Consider the following 16660-nt stretch of genomic DNA (forward strand, 5'->3'; position numbering starts at 1 on the left):
AATTGAGGCGCATACACGCTACCTCAACCTATGGGGCTGCTATACAGATTTCAAGCCGGGGATACACCCCTGGGTATTTAAACTAGACTTTAGTCTCGGAAATTCCAAACCTTTTGCGTTCTAGGCATCGCCATTCGAACTCTAGTTTCCACCGTCGCAGTTGGTCTCCTAGGAACTCATTGCAATCACAGGCAGGTGGCTATACCAGACCATCTGAAGTCGTTCGGGCACGACAAACACCAAAGGAATTGCACCTTTAGAGGATTTAAGGTCTCCTAGACCATTCTTAGACCATTGAAGTCGTTCGGGCACGACAAACACCAAAGGAATTGCACCTTCAGAGGATTTAAGGTCTCCTAAACCTAAGGGAGTGCACAAGATGGTGCGATGCGCAAGATAGCGCAATTAAATTGAAATTGTACAAGACAGTGTGATGGAATCGAAATTGTGCGGTTGGTGCTTTATTGTGCATTAGATGCACAGAATGTAAGGAGGAATTGTATGCTCGAACCAAATACCGTATACATATACTATGTATAGACAAAATACATACAAATACGACAATATACACAGACATGCATATACGGTATACATATATTCATATACAGACAAAAACATACACAGATATGTACATACGGTATACATATATACATATACAGATATGTACAGACATATACAAAGACATACAGATATATACATAGATATATACGGTATATGACAGCGTGCGTACGCAAAACACACAAAAAGAAAGGATAAACACAAAATGCATGGATACGGGGGTTCGACCCTCTGATCTCAAGTTTGGTCTTCGAGTCCTCGACCACTGAGCCATGCCACTCTTGTGACAAAATATTCAAACAAATATATATATAGGTATACGAGGCATATATATACATAAGACCAAAACAAAACAAAAGAAACATTTGTATTGTAGGGTTCGAACCCCTGACCTCGGGCTCAACCTTCCAGCCTTCAACCACTGAGCCAAACCACTGAACCCAAGCCACTCTTGTAACCAAAACGTTCAAACAAATATATATAATACATAGATATACAATATATATACATATATGTATAAATATACAATTCTCCCGCCTCTCTCTCTATTTTTGTCTCACTCTCTCTTCCGTCATCTTCTTCGAGCGTTGTGTTTGGCACACGATTTCAACAATCGCGGCGCCTGACCGACTGGCTATCCAATCGTGCCCCGATTGTCAATGATCATCTCAGCCTTCCTCCCTCTTTGTCTTCTCCTTCGCTCTCTTCTTAAGTTGAGGCCTGCGAGAGAGAAGCAGAGCCAAAGCCTGCAAACTTTCTCTGCCACCACTCTGCAACCTCTTTTTTTTGCATTACTCTCCTTTGCCATGGCTTCTTCACATGGTTCTCTCACTCTTTTTCCAGACCTGAACGAGTCCACGATAGAGATGACCAATTCTGACTCCCCTGAACCTCAACCACGGGCTCCTCCTCCTTCCCCTGTTTTCAACTTTCCAGCGATGTCAGTTGAACAAATCATGGCAGCACAGTCTGACATTGAAGCAAACTCGTATACGCTGAGGTCATGTGTGGAGACCGTGACAGCGGTCTCCAACTTGTCCCGTCGACTGCAGAACATGATGTGTGAGGTACATCGGTTAAATGCACAACTCTCCCTCCTCCAACGTATGTACAAAGACGCTCGGGTAGAAATTGGTGTGCTGAAAAAGCAGAACAAAGAATTGAAACGACTGACGACCTCCGTGACTCGATTCGGAGTTTCTTCGCACAACCAATTTGATGGCCGGCGAGGAATAATCTCCTTTGGAAGTTCTGCCAAGGCTGAGGCAGAGTCTTCAAAAGCTTCGAAGGAGTAAAGATGAAATGAGGCAGCTGATGGTAAAGTTAGGCGATGAAACTGTGTGCAAATGAAGCCGGTTGTAATCTTCTCCGCCGAGTTGCTGCCGAAAAACTGAGAAGATGCTACTCTCCCTCTTTTTTTTTTTTTTGGAGTGAGCACTTATAGCTTCAACTCCTTTTTGTACAACTTTGATCGGGGTTGATCCCTGGTATTTAATAAAACAAGTTTGTTCTACAAATCTGGATAGCATGAATGGCACAACACTGAACATAAAAATCATTTTGTTTTAAACTTGAAAATGGTTGCATTTTAGTGAATTCTGAACTGAATATTGAGCCTATCACTGACCAAAACACAAAACACAATCTTAATGAAATGAAAATGAAACAAAAACCATCCCAAAACACATCCTTTTGCGCTTGTCGGAGCAAAATGAACGCAAAACAGAGTAACACCGGTCGATCGCCCGACGGAAAAGCATTGTCAGCGACAACTACTGTGCATTTTTCGGTGATTGCTTGATTAAGGTGACGAGAACTCGATAGTGTGGATAAAAGACAGAAAGCCTGACTCAACTGTGCCCCTAGTTCATCACTTTTCCTTTTTTTGTTTTTCCCTTTTTGCTAAAGCGACTTTGATCAACATGAGAGGTAAATTAGCACACTTGTTCCATTTTCTACCTTGAAATCATATAAGCCAAATTATGAGCACTGAAAATTTTCTCTTTTTGGTCCAAAGAATGGTCTGAGTTTTGAAAAATGGAATAATTTTTGAGAAAATCAGTCAACTTCATTAAAAGTCCTCAAAATCTATTTTTGCAAATGACCACTACTCGATCAACATGAAATCAACCCTTGAGATGTACACTTGAATTCATTTTGTGACTGAACTCATCTGAAGGAGAAATAGGACAACTGAATCAAATGGGGACGAGCCATTAAGTATGGATAGCCGAGCCGAATAAAGATTCACCAATCAAACATGAGTGAGTTGACAATTGATTAAGGCCAAACTTCAAGATGAAGCTGCCTACGTATCCCAAAGATCGGAATCAGGCCATACGTAGTTCCGGTTAAGGTTCACTCGGGTATTGACACTCTCCTTTTGTGCTCTAACTTTTGCCAAAGTCGCCCTTTCGGGTTTTCAACCTTGTGAGCTTTTCATTTTTTTTTTTTTTTTTTTTATGCTCTAACTTTTGCCTGAGTCGCCCTTTCAGGTTTTCGGCCCAGTGAGCCTCTCAAGGGTAGTACTTCTTCAGCTTGTCTATGTTGATTGGTTGTGAGAACTCCAAACCATCCAAATCCATGAGAATGACTGCTCCTCCTGACCAGATTGATTTAATGATGTAGGGACCCGTCCAATTGGGTCTAAACTTGCCCCTAGGATCGTGAATAGGAGCTCGGTTGTCTTTCAACACTAAGTCCCCTTCCCTCAAATTCCTGGATCTAACCTTTTTGTTGAATGCTCTGGCAATCCTGCGTTGATACCCCTGAATGTGGTATAACGCCTTCAACCTTCGCTCATCAAACAAAAATAGTTCCTCAAATCAGTTCTGTTGCCAATCAGCTTCTGTTATCTGACATTCAGCCATAATCCTTAATGAAGGCACTTCCAACTCAATCGGCAAAACAGCCTTCATTCCATATACCAAAGAGTAAGGGGTTGCCCCTGTAGATGTTCGGATTGATGTCCTGTATCCCCAAAGTGCAAAAGGCAACTTCTCTGGCCAATCTTTATAAGTTTCTACCATTTTACACAGAATGTTCTTGATGTTTTTATTTGCAGCTTCAACGGCCCCATTGGTTTGTGGCTTGTAAGTTGATGACTTGTGAAAAGCCACGTTATACTTCTCAAGTAGAACTGCCACTTCTCCTTTGAAATGTGAGCCATTGTCTGAAATTAATTCGTTTGGCACCCCGTATCTGCAGATAATGTTGTTCTTGATAAATTTGGCCACATGTGATGTTTTCAACACGGAATATGACTGTGCTTCAACCCATTTGGTAAAATAGTCAATGGCAACCAAGATGAACTGATGCCCATTTGAACCTTTCGGTGTGACTGCCCCGATGACATCTATGCCCCAGACTGAGAAAGGCCAAGGCGAAGTCATGTTGTAGAGTTTTGATGGCGGGATGTTGACGCGATTGGCATGGATTTGACATTTGTGGCATCGCCTAACAAAGTTGATGCAATCACTTTCCATGGTTAACCAGTAGTATCCTTGTCTAAGGATTTTTCTAGCTAGCATTATACCGTTCATATGGGCTCCACACTCTCCTCCATGGATGGCTTCCATGATACGTTTTGCCTCTTCTTCTTCTACACATAGCTTATGCATTCCCAGATGCCCTCTCTTATATAACTTATCTCCACAAATGACAAACTGAGTGGCAAGACGCCGTATCCCCCTTTTGTCTTTGGTGTTTGCCCCTTGTGGATATGTACCGCTTTCCAGAAAATTCCAAATATCAAAGTACCAAGGGTTTTTATCTTGAACTTCTTCCGTTGCGGCTATCATTTCATATGCGGGGGTGTACCTTTGTTCTATAAGGATTGGACGCATCTTGACCCCGACCGGTATATCTATCATTGATGCTAAGGTTGCCAACGCATCAGCAAATTGGTTGTTCTCTCTTACCAAGTGCGTAAAAGTCAGTTTTTTGAACCTCGGGATCAACATGTCCAAGGTTTGATGGTAGACTTTCATTTTTTCCTCTTTAACTTTCCAATCTCCGTTGGCTTGAGAGACGACCAAGTTTGAGTCTCCAATCACATCCAACCTTATTGCCCCTAGTTCCAGGGCTGCTTCCAATCCAGCAATGCATGCCTCATACTCTGCTTGGTTATTAGATACCCTGAATTGGAGTTTGAAAGCTAAGGGGATATGGGAATCATCCGGCGCTATGAGCAACACGCCTATTCCATAGCCAAATTGATTGGACGCTCCATCAAAGTACAACTTCCAAGTGTCTTCTTCTATCTGCATGACCTCTTCATCTGGGAATGAGTACTCCACATCTTCTTTTCCTTCAATTGGGTGATCAGCCAAAAATTCTGCTACAGCCCTTCCTTTGACAGATTTGCGAGTGACATACTTAAGGTCAAATTCAGAAAGCAAGAGTAACCAACGAGCTAGCCTACCGGTAAGAGCTGGTTTCTCAAAGAGATATTTGATGGGGTCTAATCTTGAAACCAGAATTACCGAGTGAGCCAACAAGTAGTGTCTCAACTTCTTGGTGGCCCAAACCAAAGCCAAGTAAGCCTTTTCCAAGGAAGTATAGCGGATCTCGTAGTCAAGCATCTTCTTACTCAAGTAGTAGATGGCTTTCTCCATTTTCTCATCTGACTCTTGCGCAAGCATACATCCCATGGTTGATTCAGTCACTGATAAATACAAAATTAGCGGTTTTCCTGGCTCGGGCGGTGATAACACAGGTGGATTCGGCAGATACTGCTTGACTTGCTCGAATGCAAACTGACATCGATTATTCCATTGGAACTTCTTCCCTTTCTTTAGGAGACCAAACAGTGGTTCACAAGTCAAGGTTAGCTTTGAAATAAACCTCCTTATGAATTGCACCTTTCCTAGAAAACCCCGCACCTCTTTTTCAGTCATTGGTGGCGGCATTTCTAAGATGGCCTTAATTTTAGATGGATCAACTTCGATTCCCCGTTGTGTGATCAGAAATCCTAACATCTTACCCGCAGTTACCCCAAAGGTGCATTTTTGTGGATTTAGCCTTAGCTTGTATTCCCTAATTCTCTCAAAGAATTTCTTCTAGGCAGTGTAATGGCTTTCCCGATCTTTGGACTTGACAATCATGTCGTCTACGTACACCTCAACTTCCTTGTGGATCATATCATGCAAAAGAGTGGTAGTAGCTCTCTGGTAAGTAGCCCCGGCATTCTTCAAACCGAATGGCATAACCCTGTAGCAGTATGTCCCCCATGGTGTGGTAAATGCTGTCTTTTCTCTGTCCTCTAGAGCCATAAGGATTTGGTTATACCCTGAAAAACCATCCATGAATGACAGTAAAGCATGTCCTGCAGTGATGTCTACCAATTCGTCGATATGTGGCAATGGGAAATCATCTTTTGGGCTAGCCTTATTCAAATCCCGGAAGTCAACACAAACTTGGATTCTGCCGTCTTTCTTCGGAACTGGCACAATATTGGCTAACCAAGTAGGATATTCTGATACTAGCAAAAAACCAGCATTGATTTGCTTAGTAACCTCTTCTTTAATTTTTAAGGCCCAATCAGGACGAATTCTGCGAAGCTTCTGTTTGACAGGTCGGGCCCCAGGGTCGAGAGGGATCCTATGCTGTACAATCTCAGGGTCAATTCCTGGCATGTCTTCGTAGGACCATGCAAAAACATCTTTGAATTCTGTTAATAAAGCAACTAATTGTTCACGTTCCTCTGAAGACAATGTAGAACCAATTTGAATCAAGCGAGGATCTTTTTCAGTACTCACATTTACAGAAACAATTTCATCCACTAATGGCTTAGCACGCCTTTCTTCCTCCCAGTCGATTAAATTTTTCAAAGCCCGAGGGATTTCTTCCTCTTCGTTTTTATCAAAATTTTGAAAATTTTGGTCAATATTATGAACTATGGTCACAGAAAAGTAAGCAGAAATCACATCTTCATTCAAAGCCTCGGGCTCACAAGTTGCAACAGACTCAAAAGAGAAAGAAAAAGAAGACTCAGACATTTTAGACAAACTTAAATCTGCTTCTAACCCCACAGGCCCACCAAACTCAGACTCAACAGCCAATTCAGAACTCTCAATACAACTCTTTTCAAAATGCCAATTTATTTGTGAGCCATTCACCGCATCCATGATGAAGCTTGAACAGTCAGCAGGTACCTCTTCCCCGATCACGGCAATGGTCATATCCCCCAAATTCATTGGTTCAGCGTTAGTATGTGATTCTATCAGTAAGTCAGCCAGTGTTAGACCCAGAACTTCCTCTGTGCTGCTTTCGGAGTTGACTTCTCTATCTTGTCTGATGTCGATACTAGGATCTACCCCCTCCTCATCACTGTCAGAAAGCTGATGATCGAAGAAGATCTCAAACCCAGGATATCTCTTTTTCTCCACTTGATCAATCCAGGGCTTAGGGAAACCACAGAAAGGGAAGTCTTCTCCTTGGCGGACAAAGCGTCCGTTCAAGGTCCCACGAATTGGCTTATGAACTAACTCAAACTGCTGCCCGGTTCTCTTGGCCTTGATCCTCTCCCTGATCTCTTCAGTTTTCCTTTCCCAGTCATCAACTGTGGGTGCATACCCTAGTCCGAATGCATGTGGGTTATGAGGTACTTCACTGGCTGTAGTAATACTTTTCCTGCCACTTTGTCCCAATCCCATCCCTGGAATGTGACCTAGTTTACTCATGAAATAGATTGATTGGGCACTGACGTATACACCTTCATCTTCTGCCATGAGCGTTTGAACTAGCTGGGCCTCTGCCAATGTAAAACCTGATAGGAATACATCTTCTTCCCCATGCTGTATTTCTAGCAGTGGTGTTGTGACTTCTGGGGGAGGATGAATGGATGAATTTCCGAAGACAGTGGCAATTCCTCCGCCGTATGGGTACTTTACCAATTGATGTAATGTGGATGATACAGCTTTTATCTGATGAAGCCAGGGCCTTCCCAATAGCAAGTTGAATGTTGCGGGAACATCCATGACATGAAATTCAGCTTCGTGCTCAGATGGACCCACTGCTATTTGTACTTTGATTGTCCCCATCACTTCCCGACTAGTATTATCATAGGCTCGGATCAATTGAGTAGTGGGCGTGAAATCTGCCGGCTTTAGCCCGATTGCATAAGCAGTGCGTGTAGGGCAAACATTGATGGCTGATCCAGTGTCAATCAGAACAATCGGTATCCATTTCTTTCTGCATTCCAGTGATACGTACAGAGGCTTATTATGTCCCGATCCTTCTTGTGGCAACTCTTTGTCAGCAAAAGTTATTGCTGGGATTGTTTCTCTCGGGGTGATTAATGACACTAATTGCTCAGGAGTGGTGTCAATTGACAGCTTAGCCTTGCTCAACATTGACAACATTGCCTGTCGATGTTCTCGAGAAGCCATGAGAAGACCCCAAATAGAAATGTTTGCTTGGATCTTTTTCAGTTGTTTTAGAACCAGGTCTTCTTCTACCTCTTTCTCTTTTTCTTTCTCTTTCTCTTTCTCTACCTCTTTATCTTTGCCAGAGGGTTCTCCTTGGTCTAGATGTGGAGGCTTGAAGTAGCGCCCACTCCTAGTCAAATGATCAATTTCGTCTGCATACCAAGTCTCATCCGGCACATGGTTTACCCATTCATCATCAGTATGGGCCAGCTGTAGGTCATTATCATCCCACCATTCACCTTCGTTGACTGAAAGGCAATTATCTAGCGCTGCTTGAATCATTCCAACAGTATGCTCTAACTGGCTTTCTGGTTCTTCTTCTCTTCCTTTGGACCTCTTTCCTTTACCACATTTAACAGGTTTCCCGAAATCAAGTCTTAGTTTATCCCCTTTTCTTTCAGTTTCCTCAGCAGAAGTTTCATCATTGCTTGACCAACTGTGACTGTAATTCTCCGGTTCCCACCATGCCCTCTGCACATTCTCAAGATCTAATTCTTCAAAGAAATGAAGATTAGCCAAGTCCTCCTCTAGGTCGGCCAAATCATCCAACCCCTGTTCAAGTACATCATCTCTGACAACATTGATAGAAAATGAGTCAGGCAGATCAACCTCAAGCTTTAGTTGACCATTGGGAATAATATACTGGCTAGGATCATACTTTTTCCCTGATAGTTTGCCAGCCTCAAGCATAGGTACTACCACCATAGGGTTTTTGGGTTTTGGCTGGGTTGGAGGTGCATCCATCATACATAACTCAATGCCTTCAGGAATATATACCTCAGGTTTTGGTAAATGAGTAGGCGTGATATAGATACTGGGGTTGAAGGTGGATGAAAGTGTATGGATGAGGTTAAGATGAGGAGGTGATGGAACTCTGTCATGGGGTGGCAACGGGTTGGTAGTGACGTTGGGTTTTGGCGGTTGTGGGGGAGCTATGACTTTATTGTCTATGAGATCTTGGATCTTATGTTGGAGACGAAAGCAACGATCTGTGTCATGTCCTGGTTGTTGGTGGAAAGCACAGTGTTTGGTAGGGTCATGTTTGGCTGGGAGAGGTTCGGGAAGAGGTCGGGGGTCCAAAGGTTTCAAGTACCCTCTTTTTATCAAGATGTTCATTGCTTTAGAGAGTGACATATAGAGAGGAGTGAATGTTCTACTTGGAGCTCGGGTTGTGTTTTGCAGGCCAGCATGAGCAAAGGGATCGACTATTTTAGTGGTGGTGGCAACCAAGTTGATTTCAGAGGGTTTTACAGCTGTGCTACCACTGGTGGTAGTATTGGAACTGCGACCAAAAGGTTTCCGAACAGGTTCCTTATCATCAATAATTCCCTGTTTGATGGCATCCTCTATCTGAACCCCTATCTCTTTTAAGTCATTAAAAGTGAAGAGCGGGAGGACTATAATTTTTTGTAACATCTTTCCATGTAGATTTCTGACTATCATACGAATTTGGTCCTTTTCAAGTGGTCTGTTGGTCATCATTGCTGCCTTTGCCCTCCATCTGGTGATAAAGGTCATGAAACTTTCATTGGGCTCTTGACGGGTCGCTTCTAATTCCCGAGTAGTCACTTCAATCTGGGTGTTATAAGCATACTGGGTGATAAAGGCCCCAGCTAACTCTTCCCAACTTTGTTTTACCGAGTCCTCTAACTTGGCGTACCAGATGGCAGCCACTCCTGACAAAGTTCGTCTGAATAAAGAGAGCTTTTGCGGACGAGTCAAACCCATAGGCTTTAAGACATCAGAGAATAGGCGAATGTGCACCATTGGGTCACCGGAGTCATCAAACCTATCAATGTGTGGCATTTTAAACCGTTCTGGCAACTTCACAGCTGTCTCAGTGTACTCGTCTTCGATGTCTGGGATTGAATTGACTCCTTGTGCCTTTTTGAAAAGTTTTTCCAACTTGTCCAGCTTCAACACAGTTGAGTCAGACTCAGGTGCTTCAGAGGGATGGAGCCCTCCCACTGGTTGTGGAAGAGGAAATGATCCTCCTGAAGTTTGTGCAAGAACCCTCAGATCTTCTGGTGAATTAGGTTCGGGAAACTCGTCAATCGGTGGAGGTGGAGGTGGAACTGGCTGAGTCACCGGAGGTGGTTGAGTAATGGATGCCCCAGATGAGCGTTGCAGTTCAGCAAGAGTATTGCCTTGAGCAGCAAGAGTAGTGCCTTGGGCAGAAACCGTAGTGGCAACAATATCCATGCTCCGTTGAAGGCCCAGTAGTATGTCTGCTATATTTTCTGGAATTTGAGCCATCACTGATTCTGGTGAGTTAAGTGGTGATGATCTAGCAGGTGAAGAAGGGGTATTCTGGACAGTTGATGAAGCTTTTGCTTTTCTTCGTGTAACCGGTGGCAAAGAAACTAACACTGGCTGACCCTGAACCAAATCTGTACTTTTGCAAAGTCTACCAATGCGGGTCCACAGAACTTGGGGGATATTAGACCTTTCGGAAACTATAGTGCTCGACTACTTTGCTGAAACAAAATGGGACCCCCAATCAGAATTTCATCAGCATCCCAGCTCAACTGATTACTGCTAACTCATGTTGAAAAAAAAACAACTGAACTCAACCACACAAGCTGAAATGACTGAACCACTCATCTGAATCTAAGAATCCCCATACATTGCGCATAACACATAGCATGAAAGAGAACAAACACCCCTATGGGGGCTAGGGTTACCCTGTCCTAACTTTGAAATGATCTAGGGTTTCACTATTCAAACAAGCGGCATCATACATCCTAGAAATGGGAGAGCATCCTGTCCTAATTTTGGAAGGTACTAGAGCTCATTATATGCACAAGGTTGGCTCTACTCTAGGGGTTGAAGTTAAGGTGACGTTACCAAAGAGTCCTTTGGGTCATAACCAATAAAGATCCCAGGAAATCAGAAGAGTCAAATAGCCTCTCTTCGGAGTCTGAGAACCTTAGATAGCAAAGCTAGATAGCAGGGCTACATAGCAAAGCTACCCTTTTGACAAATCTCAAAAGGTTACAACACAAGGCCTCTAAAGTATCGTAAAAATAGGTGTAGTGTCACAAAAAGCTTACCTGTGCTCCCACCAGTATCTGGGCAACACAAGGACTTGAAGTGCACCAATGAATGCAATGCAATGAACATATAATTGAAAATAAAGGTCATATCATGGAGTTCAAGTCAAGGTTTCATAAAATCCCCAGCAGAGTCGCCAGAAACTGTAACATGCCCGGGGGGTACCCGCGCGCGTTAAACAGTTCGGACCCCCAAGATCTCTTTGATCTATTCTCACGAGTGCAATGTGAAACGTAGATGAGAGTCCAGATTTGGCAACTTTTATTGAAAACCTATTTTTATTGCAATTTTGTCAAAAATGGACTGCGTCATCAGATCTCAGAGTCGCCACCTAATATTTTGGGAAATTAGGAAACCCATGACTCGGTGCCAAGGCCACTGTTCGTCGTAACCAAGGATGCTTGGCTCGGAACCTTAGGTATGAGAGGGGAAGGTCAATAATGAGCACCCCCGCCCACTCGATCAAAGATCGGCCTTTACTAACCACGATATGAATTTTATTCTATTTATATGTTCATGTTCTGATTAGTTAATAAATCCTAAAATTTACTATGTGAAGCATACAAGTATAGACTATGTCACCCATTTTGGAACAACTTGATTTCATGTAGTTTTGAAAGAGTTTTGAAAATGTATAACCCAAATAAATTGAGTTTACAAACATGAAAATCAACATCTGTTAGAATTTACCATCACCTACCACACACTTACCATCACCTACCACACACTCACCTACTACACTCACCTACTCCTCACCTACCACCACCTAACCTACATCTATATAATCAATCAATTGTAACACATCAAGATATCAATCAATATCAATCAATAAATACATAAATTTTTACATGGTATCAGAGCAAGGTTAAAGATCTTAGTGTTCTTCGCCTTACGGCGGGCGGCAACCTTGCCTTGACCGCCCGCCGGGTCTCAACCAATTCAAACCTCTCTCTGTTTTCAAATCTCTGCTTTTACACGGTCTAAGATATGGATAGTTTCCTCTTCAACTCGAAATCACCAAAATCCTTCCCAGAAACTTCCAGATCTGACGATTCCGGAGCAACGTCCTCCTTTTACAGCTTTCCTCCGGTGATCTTCGATGCTTCGTCGTCAGGAATCTCTCGGCTGAATGAGATTCGCCGGACCTCAACCAACTTGAGGCTCGCTCTCTGGCGCTACAAGCCTCCTCCTAAGGCGCCTCCAAGGAATCACCCACTATTACTTTTGTCTGGAGTCGGTACGAATGCAATCGGATATGATCTCTCTCCTGATTCATCATTTGCACGTTACATGTCCAGCCAAGGATTTGATACATGGATTCTTGAACTTCGTGGTGCTGGGTTGAGCACTGAAGGAGTGAGATTTGCAGAGGTCAAGGAGCCTGTCAATGCTATTTCTGAGAATATCAATCCAGAAACAGGGGTCTCTCCCTCCACAGTTGAAGGGACAGCGAGGGTTACTAAATCTGAAAAATCGCGGTTGGTGACCAAGTTGACTAAAAGTTTAATGAATTTGTCAGAAAGACTCTATGGCTGGCTAGATGAAGGTTTATTAGTGGCAGGGAAAAATTCTGTTATTGCTAGCCAAATCAGGGATTTGCGCCAAAGGCTCATAAATATCATTGAAGATGGTGAACAATCTCCTTCCTTCCACAGAACTCCCACAGAGGCATATATGTGATTCATACACACACACCCTGTTTCTCTCATTGATGGTCTAACTTTTTATTTTTTTATTACTATTCTTATTATATCACATCCTCCCTGCACTCCTGTTCCACATTCTGCCCAACTTGTGGAATCTTGTTGCAGTATGAGTGGTGGTCTCTGCAACGCACATGGGGCACCCACTCAATCTCTCTCCCTCTCTCCTCACGGACATACACTGGTCACCCACTCAATTTCTTTATTTTTTCTTTTATTTCCTTTACACCAAGACAGCCATGTGACTTGTCCCCTCTCTCCTCCGTTTCATTCCCAATTCATTATTTTTATTCATTTTTATTTATTTCTTTACACCAATTTAAAAAAAAAAAAAAAGGACGAAGATGACCTGCACACCAAACTCCTTTTATTCATGTCGGGGCTCACCCCGTTCACCATTTTTACAAAAAAAAAAAAAAAAAAAAAAACAACCACACCCACAGTGGGATTTTTTTTATCTCTACTCTGCCGCCGGTCTCTTCTTTTTGCCTCCGTCCTGGACGGCCCTTGCCGGTGTTGCCTCCGTATTTCCCACTCCACTAGGCATGATCACTACTCCCTGCTCCTCCACTGCAGCATATGGGGGCCCTCCAAATCGGAACATAACGGTGGCCTTCCGCTTCAGCTCCTTGTTTTCTGCCCTTAGCACGCTTATCTCTGCTCGCGCATCCTTATACATGCGTTGGAGCAGAGCCAGCTGGGAATTTAAATGCTGCACCTCATTTGTCCTACTCTGCAGCCGGTTCGACAAATTTGTGACCGCCGTCATGGTTTCCACGCATGACTTCAGAGTATACTGATTAGCCTCAATATCAGTTTGCACCGCCATTTTTTGCTCCACCGACCGCATCGGAAAGTTCAATGGAGCAAAACCAGAGGTGTTTGGTTGAGGTTCACTGACCCCCGCACCAGTTATTTCTCTTGTGGGCTCGTTCAGTTCTGGAAAGAGCGTGAGCAGGTTCTGGGTAGCTGGACGGGAAGAAGAGGCCATGTTTTGGGTTGCTCAGTGTTTCAGCGCAGGGTTTCAAGAGTGTTTCAGACTGCCAAAATTTTCAGAGGTTTCAGACTGGTTTGTTATGCTTCCCAGCCTCCGCCTCCGCTTCGGTTTATAAAGACCATGACGAAGAGGCCGACACGCGCACTGTCAATCACGTGCATCGCCGCGTGTCTGGCGCGCCTTTTGATGGCTCGTCTTTTGATGCAGTGGGCACGCCTTTTGATGGCACGCCTTTTGACAAAATTGGGCACACCTTTTGAGGGTGCACCTTTTACATCGGTCCGACATGACCCCATAAACTGACCCGACATTTGATACCGGTTAGCTTTTTCAAGGGTCCGACAAGACTCTATAAACTGTCCCGACATTGATTCCGGTTAGTTTCTACAAGGGTCCGACAAGACTCTGTAAACTGTCCCGACATTGATTCCGGTTAGCTCCTTTATGGGTCCGACAAGACTCTATAAACTGTCCCGACATTGATTCCGGTTAGCTCCTTCAAGGGTCCGACAAGACTCTGTAAACTGTCACAACAACTGTCACAACAGTGTCTGCTACAACGGTCCGACATGACCCCATAAACTGTCTTCTACATCGGTCTGACACCGCCATCCAGTGTCCTCTACACCGTTATGACACCACCATACAGTGTCTCTTATCCTCTTTTATTTTTATGTATTTTCTTATTTATTTTTATGTATTTTCTTGTTTTGTTCCTCTCTCTCAAACTCAAGTTGGTTAGTTTCTATCCTCCTTGAGTTTGCGGGGGGCTGTTAGAATTTACCATCACCTACCACACACTTACCATCACCTACCACACACTCACCTACTACACTCACCTACTCCTCACCTACCACCACCTAACCTACATCTATATAATCAATCAATTGTAACACATCAAGATATCAATCAATATCAATCAATAAATACATAAATTTTTACAACATCATTCCAAATTAAGCGACACAACCTCCATCCACTGGCATTCATACAATTATATCACATAAGCAAATAGCCACATGGTAGAATGCTTAAACATAGTAAGAAAAACATACACAAACGGGATGCTAAAGCATAAAAACTTACATGTTTGACGACCCGCGAACAAGCTACAAAACAAAGTTAGTAAAACATGCATGATCTTATATACAAAATCCTAATGCAATTCACTCATGAGATGCAACTAATGATTCAGCCTCTAAAATATGATATGTGAATCATCTCAAGAACATGAGGTAGCGCACATAATCACATAGGAATTGATTAAATCCACAAATGCAAACTTAGCCGAATCAAGATGCATGAAACATGGATGCAAAGCATAACTATGATGAAAAATAAATATGATGTTTATGTACAAATAAAGAAAGCAAGTAAAAGAACGGGATAGAAAGAAGCGGGGCGGGGAATTATTACAACATTTAAAGAATAATTACAAACCAAATTAGAGAGGGATGAGGAGAATATTACAACAAAATAAAAACCTCACAAACTCTCAAAATAAAAAAAAATAATAATAAAATAAAATAAAATAAAATAAAGAAACTTCATGTGCGCCGGAAAATATTTTGCTTGACGTAGGAAGACTGCTCCGTTCTGTTCGGGGAAACTTATTTTTGCGGGAGCACTATTCATCCCGAGATACTATTCACTGCCGGAAGTTACTATTCATCATGACAATTACTATTCACCTTTCTTGATCGTTATTCATCTTACCGGGCATTTTTCATCCGCTGTTACTATTCATCGCCGGAGGTACTATTCATCGATGGGGCTATTATTCATCGTCGGGGTTACTATTCACCGCCGGAAGTTACTATTTACCGCCGGAGGTTACTATTCACCACCGATCACTATTCATTTGGCGGGGTCACATCTTTTAACAAATTAGGTGGTTCGACCAACCATTTAAAGTGATAAAATTACAACAATTTATAAATAGTAAACTACAACATTTTATGTCAATTACAACAGTTTATATACAACAATAAATTACAGCAAATAAAGTAGTAAAATTAGGTGGTTCAACCGACCATTTAAAGTGATAAAATTATAACAATTTATAAATAGTAAACTACAACATTTTATGTAAATTACAACAGTTTATATACAACAGTAAATTACAGCAAATAAAGTAGTAAAATTAGGTGGTTCAACCGACCATTTAAAGCGATAAAAAAAATTATGAAAAACAATAAATAAAGTACTTAAACAAATTATATCACATTTTGAAATTAAGTGAAAGTTTGCGAAAACTCACCTTTCGGGGACATGATGAATTTTCTGATTCACAAACTTTCTTTTGATTACCCTCAAGTCTGTGAAATGTGTTCTCAATTCTCAGTCAAAATTTGGAATTACAACTTTAGCGGTTCCTTCTTTCCTTTTTCTCTCAAAATTCCCTCGCACCAATCCCCTTTTTTTTATTCTCTCTCCCAATTTTTTTTTGACTCTTCTAATCTCTCCCCTGCCAAAATCCTCCTCTTCCTTCTCTGATCTTCCCCCTTTTATAGAAAATAATTGTAAGAAAAAGACAAAAGAAGAAATGGTGGTGGAAGGAGTTGATTTCAAAAGATGCACAGTAAAATTACTATGCACTTTACAATATAATAATATATAAAAGAGATTATTAGTATAAATACATGTACAAATACCCAGAAAAATATCTAAAAACACACAAATACGTAAAATTAAAATACATGGACTAATAAAATATATTTTAGTAGGCCAAATATGCAACATAATTTGACCAAAGCGGGTCTAAAGGCACAGAAAACAAAAAGACGCACGATGGGAGTGTAGTGAATTTTTTTTTTTTTTTTTTTTCAAATGAGGAATAATACCCTTATATAATATAATATTATATATATACAAAAGTATGGTGCGTGGGTGAAACCAGGGTACTCAATAAATTTAAT

At 42.1% G+C, this 16660-nt stretch overlaps 1 protein-coding gene across 1 annotated transcript; it reads right to left on the bottom strand.

The window, feature by feature from the left end:
- Positions 1-3383: 3383 nt before the first annotated feature.
- LOC114279294 (uncharacterized) lies at positions 3384-10244 on the bottom strand. The gene is made up of 4 exons (XM_082917351.1): positions 6281-10244; positions 5769-6016; positions 5043-5351; positions 3384-4934 (listed from the first exon to the last, which is right to left on the bottom strand). The coding sequence occupies exons 1-4, from the start codon at positions 10242-10244 to the stop codon at positions 3384-3386; spliced, it is 6072 nt and encodes a 2023-aa protein (XP_082773477.1).
- Between the last annotated feature and the right edge of the window lie 6416 nt (positions 10245-16660).

This window comes from Camellia sinensis, chromosome 1, assembly GCF_055761805.1.
Source record: "Camellia sinensis isolate YWXY chromosome 1, ASM5576180v1, whole genome shotgun sequence".
NCBI classification, from domain to species: Eukaryota; Viridiplantae; Streptophyta; class Magnoliopsida; order Ericales; family Theaceae; genus Camellia; species Camellia sinensis.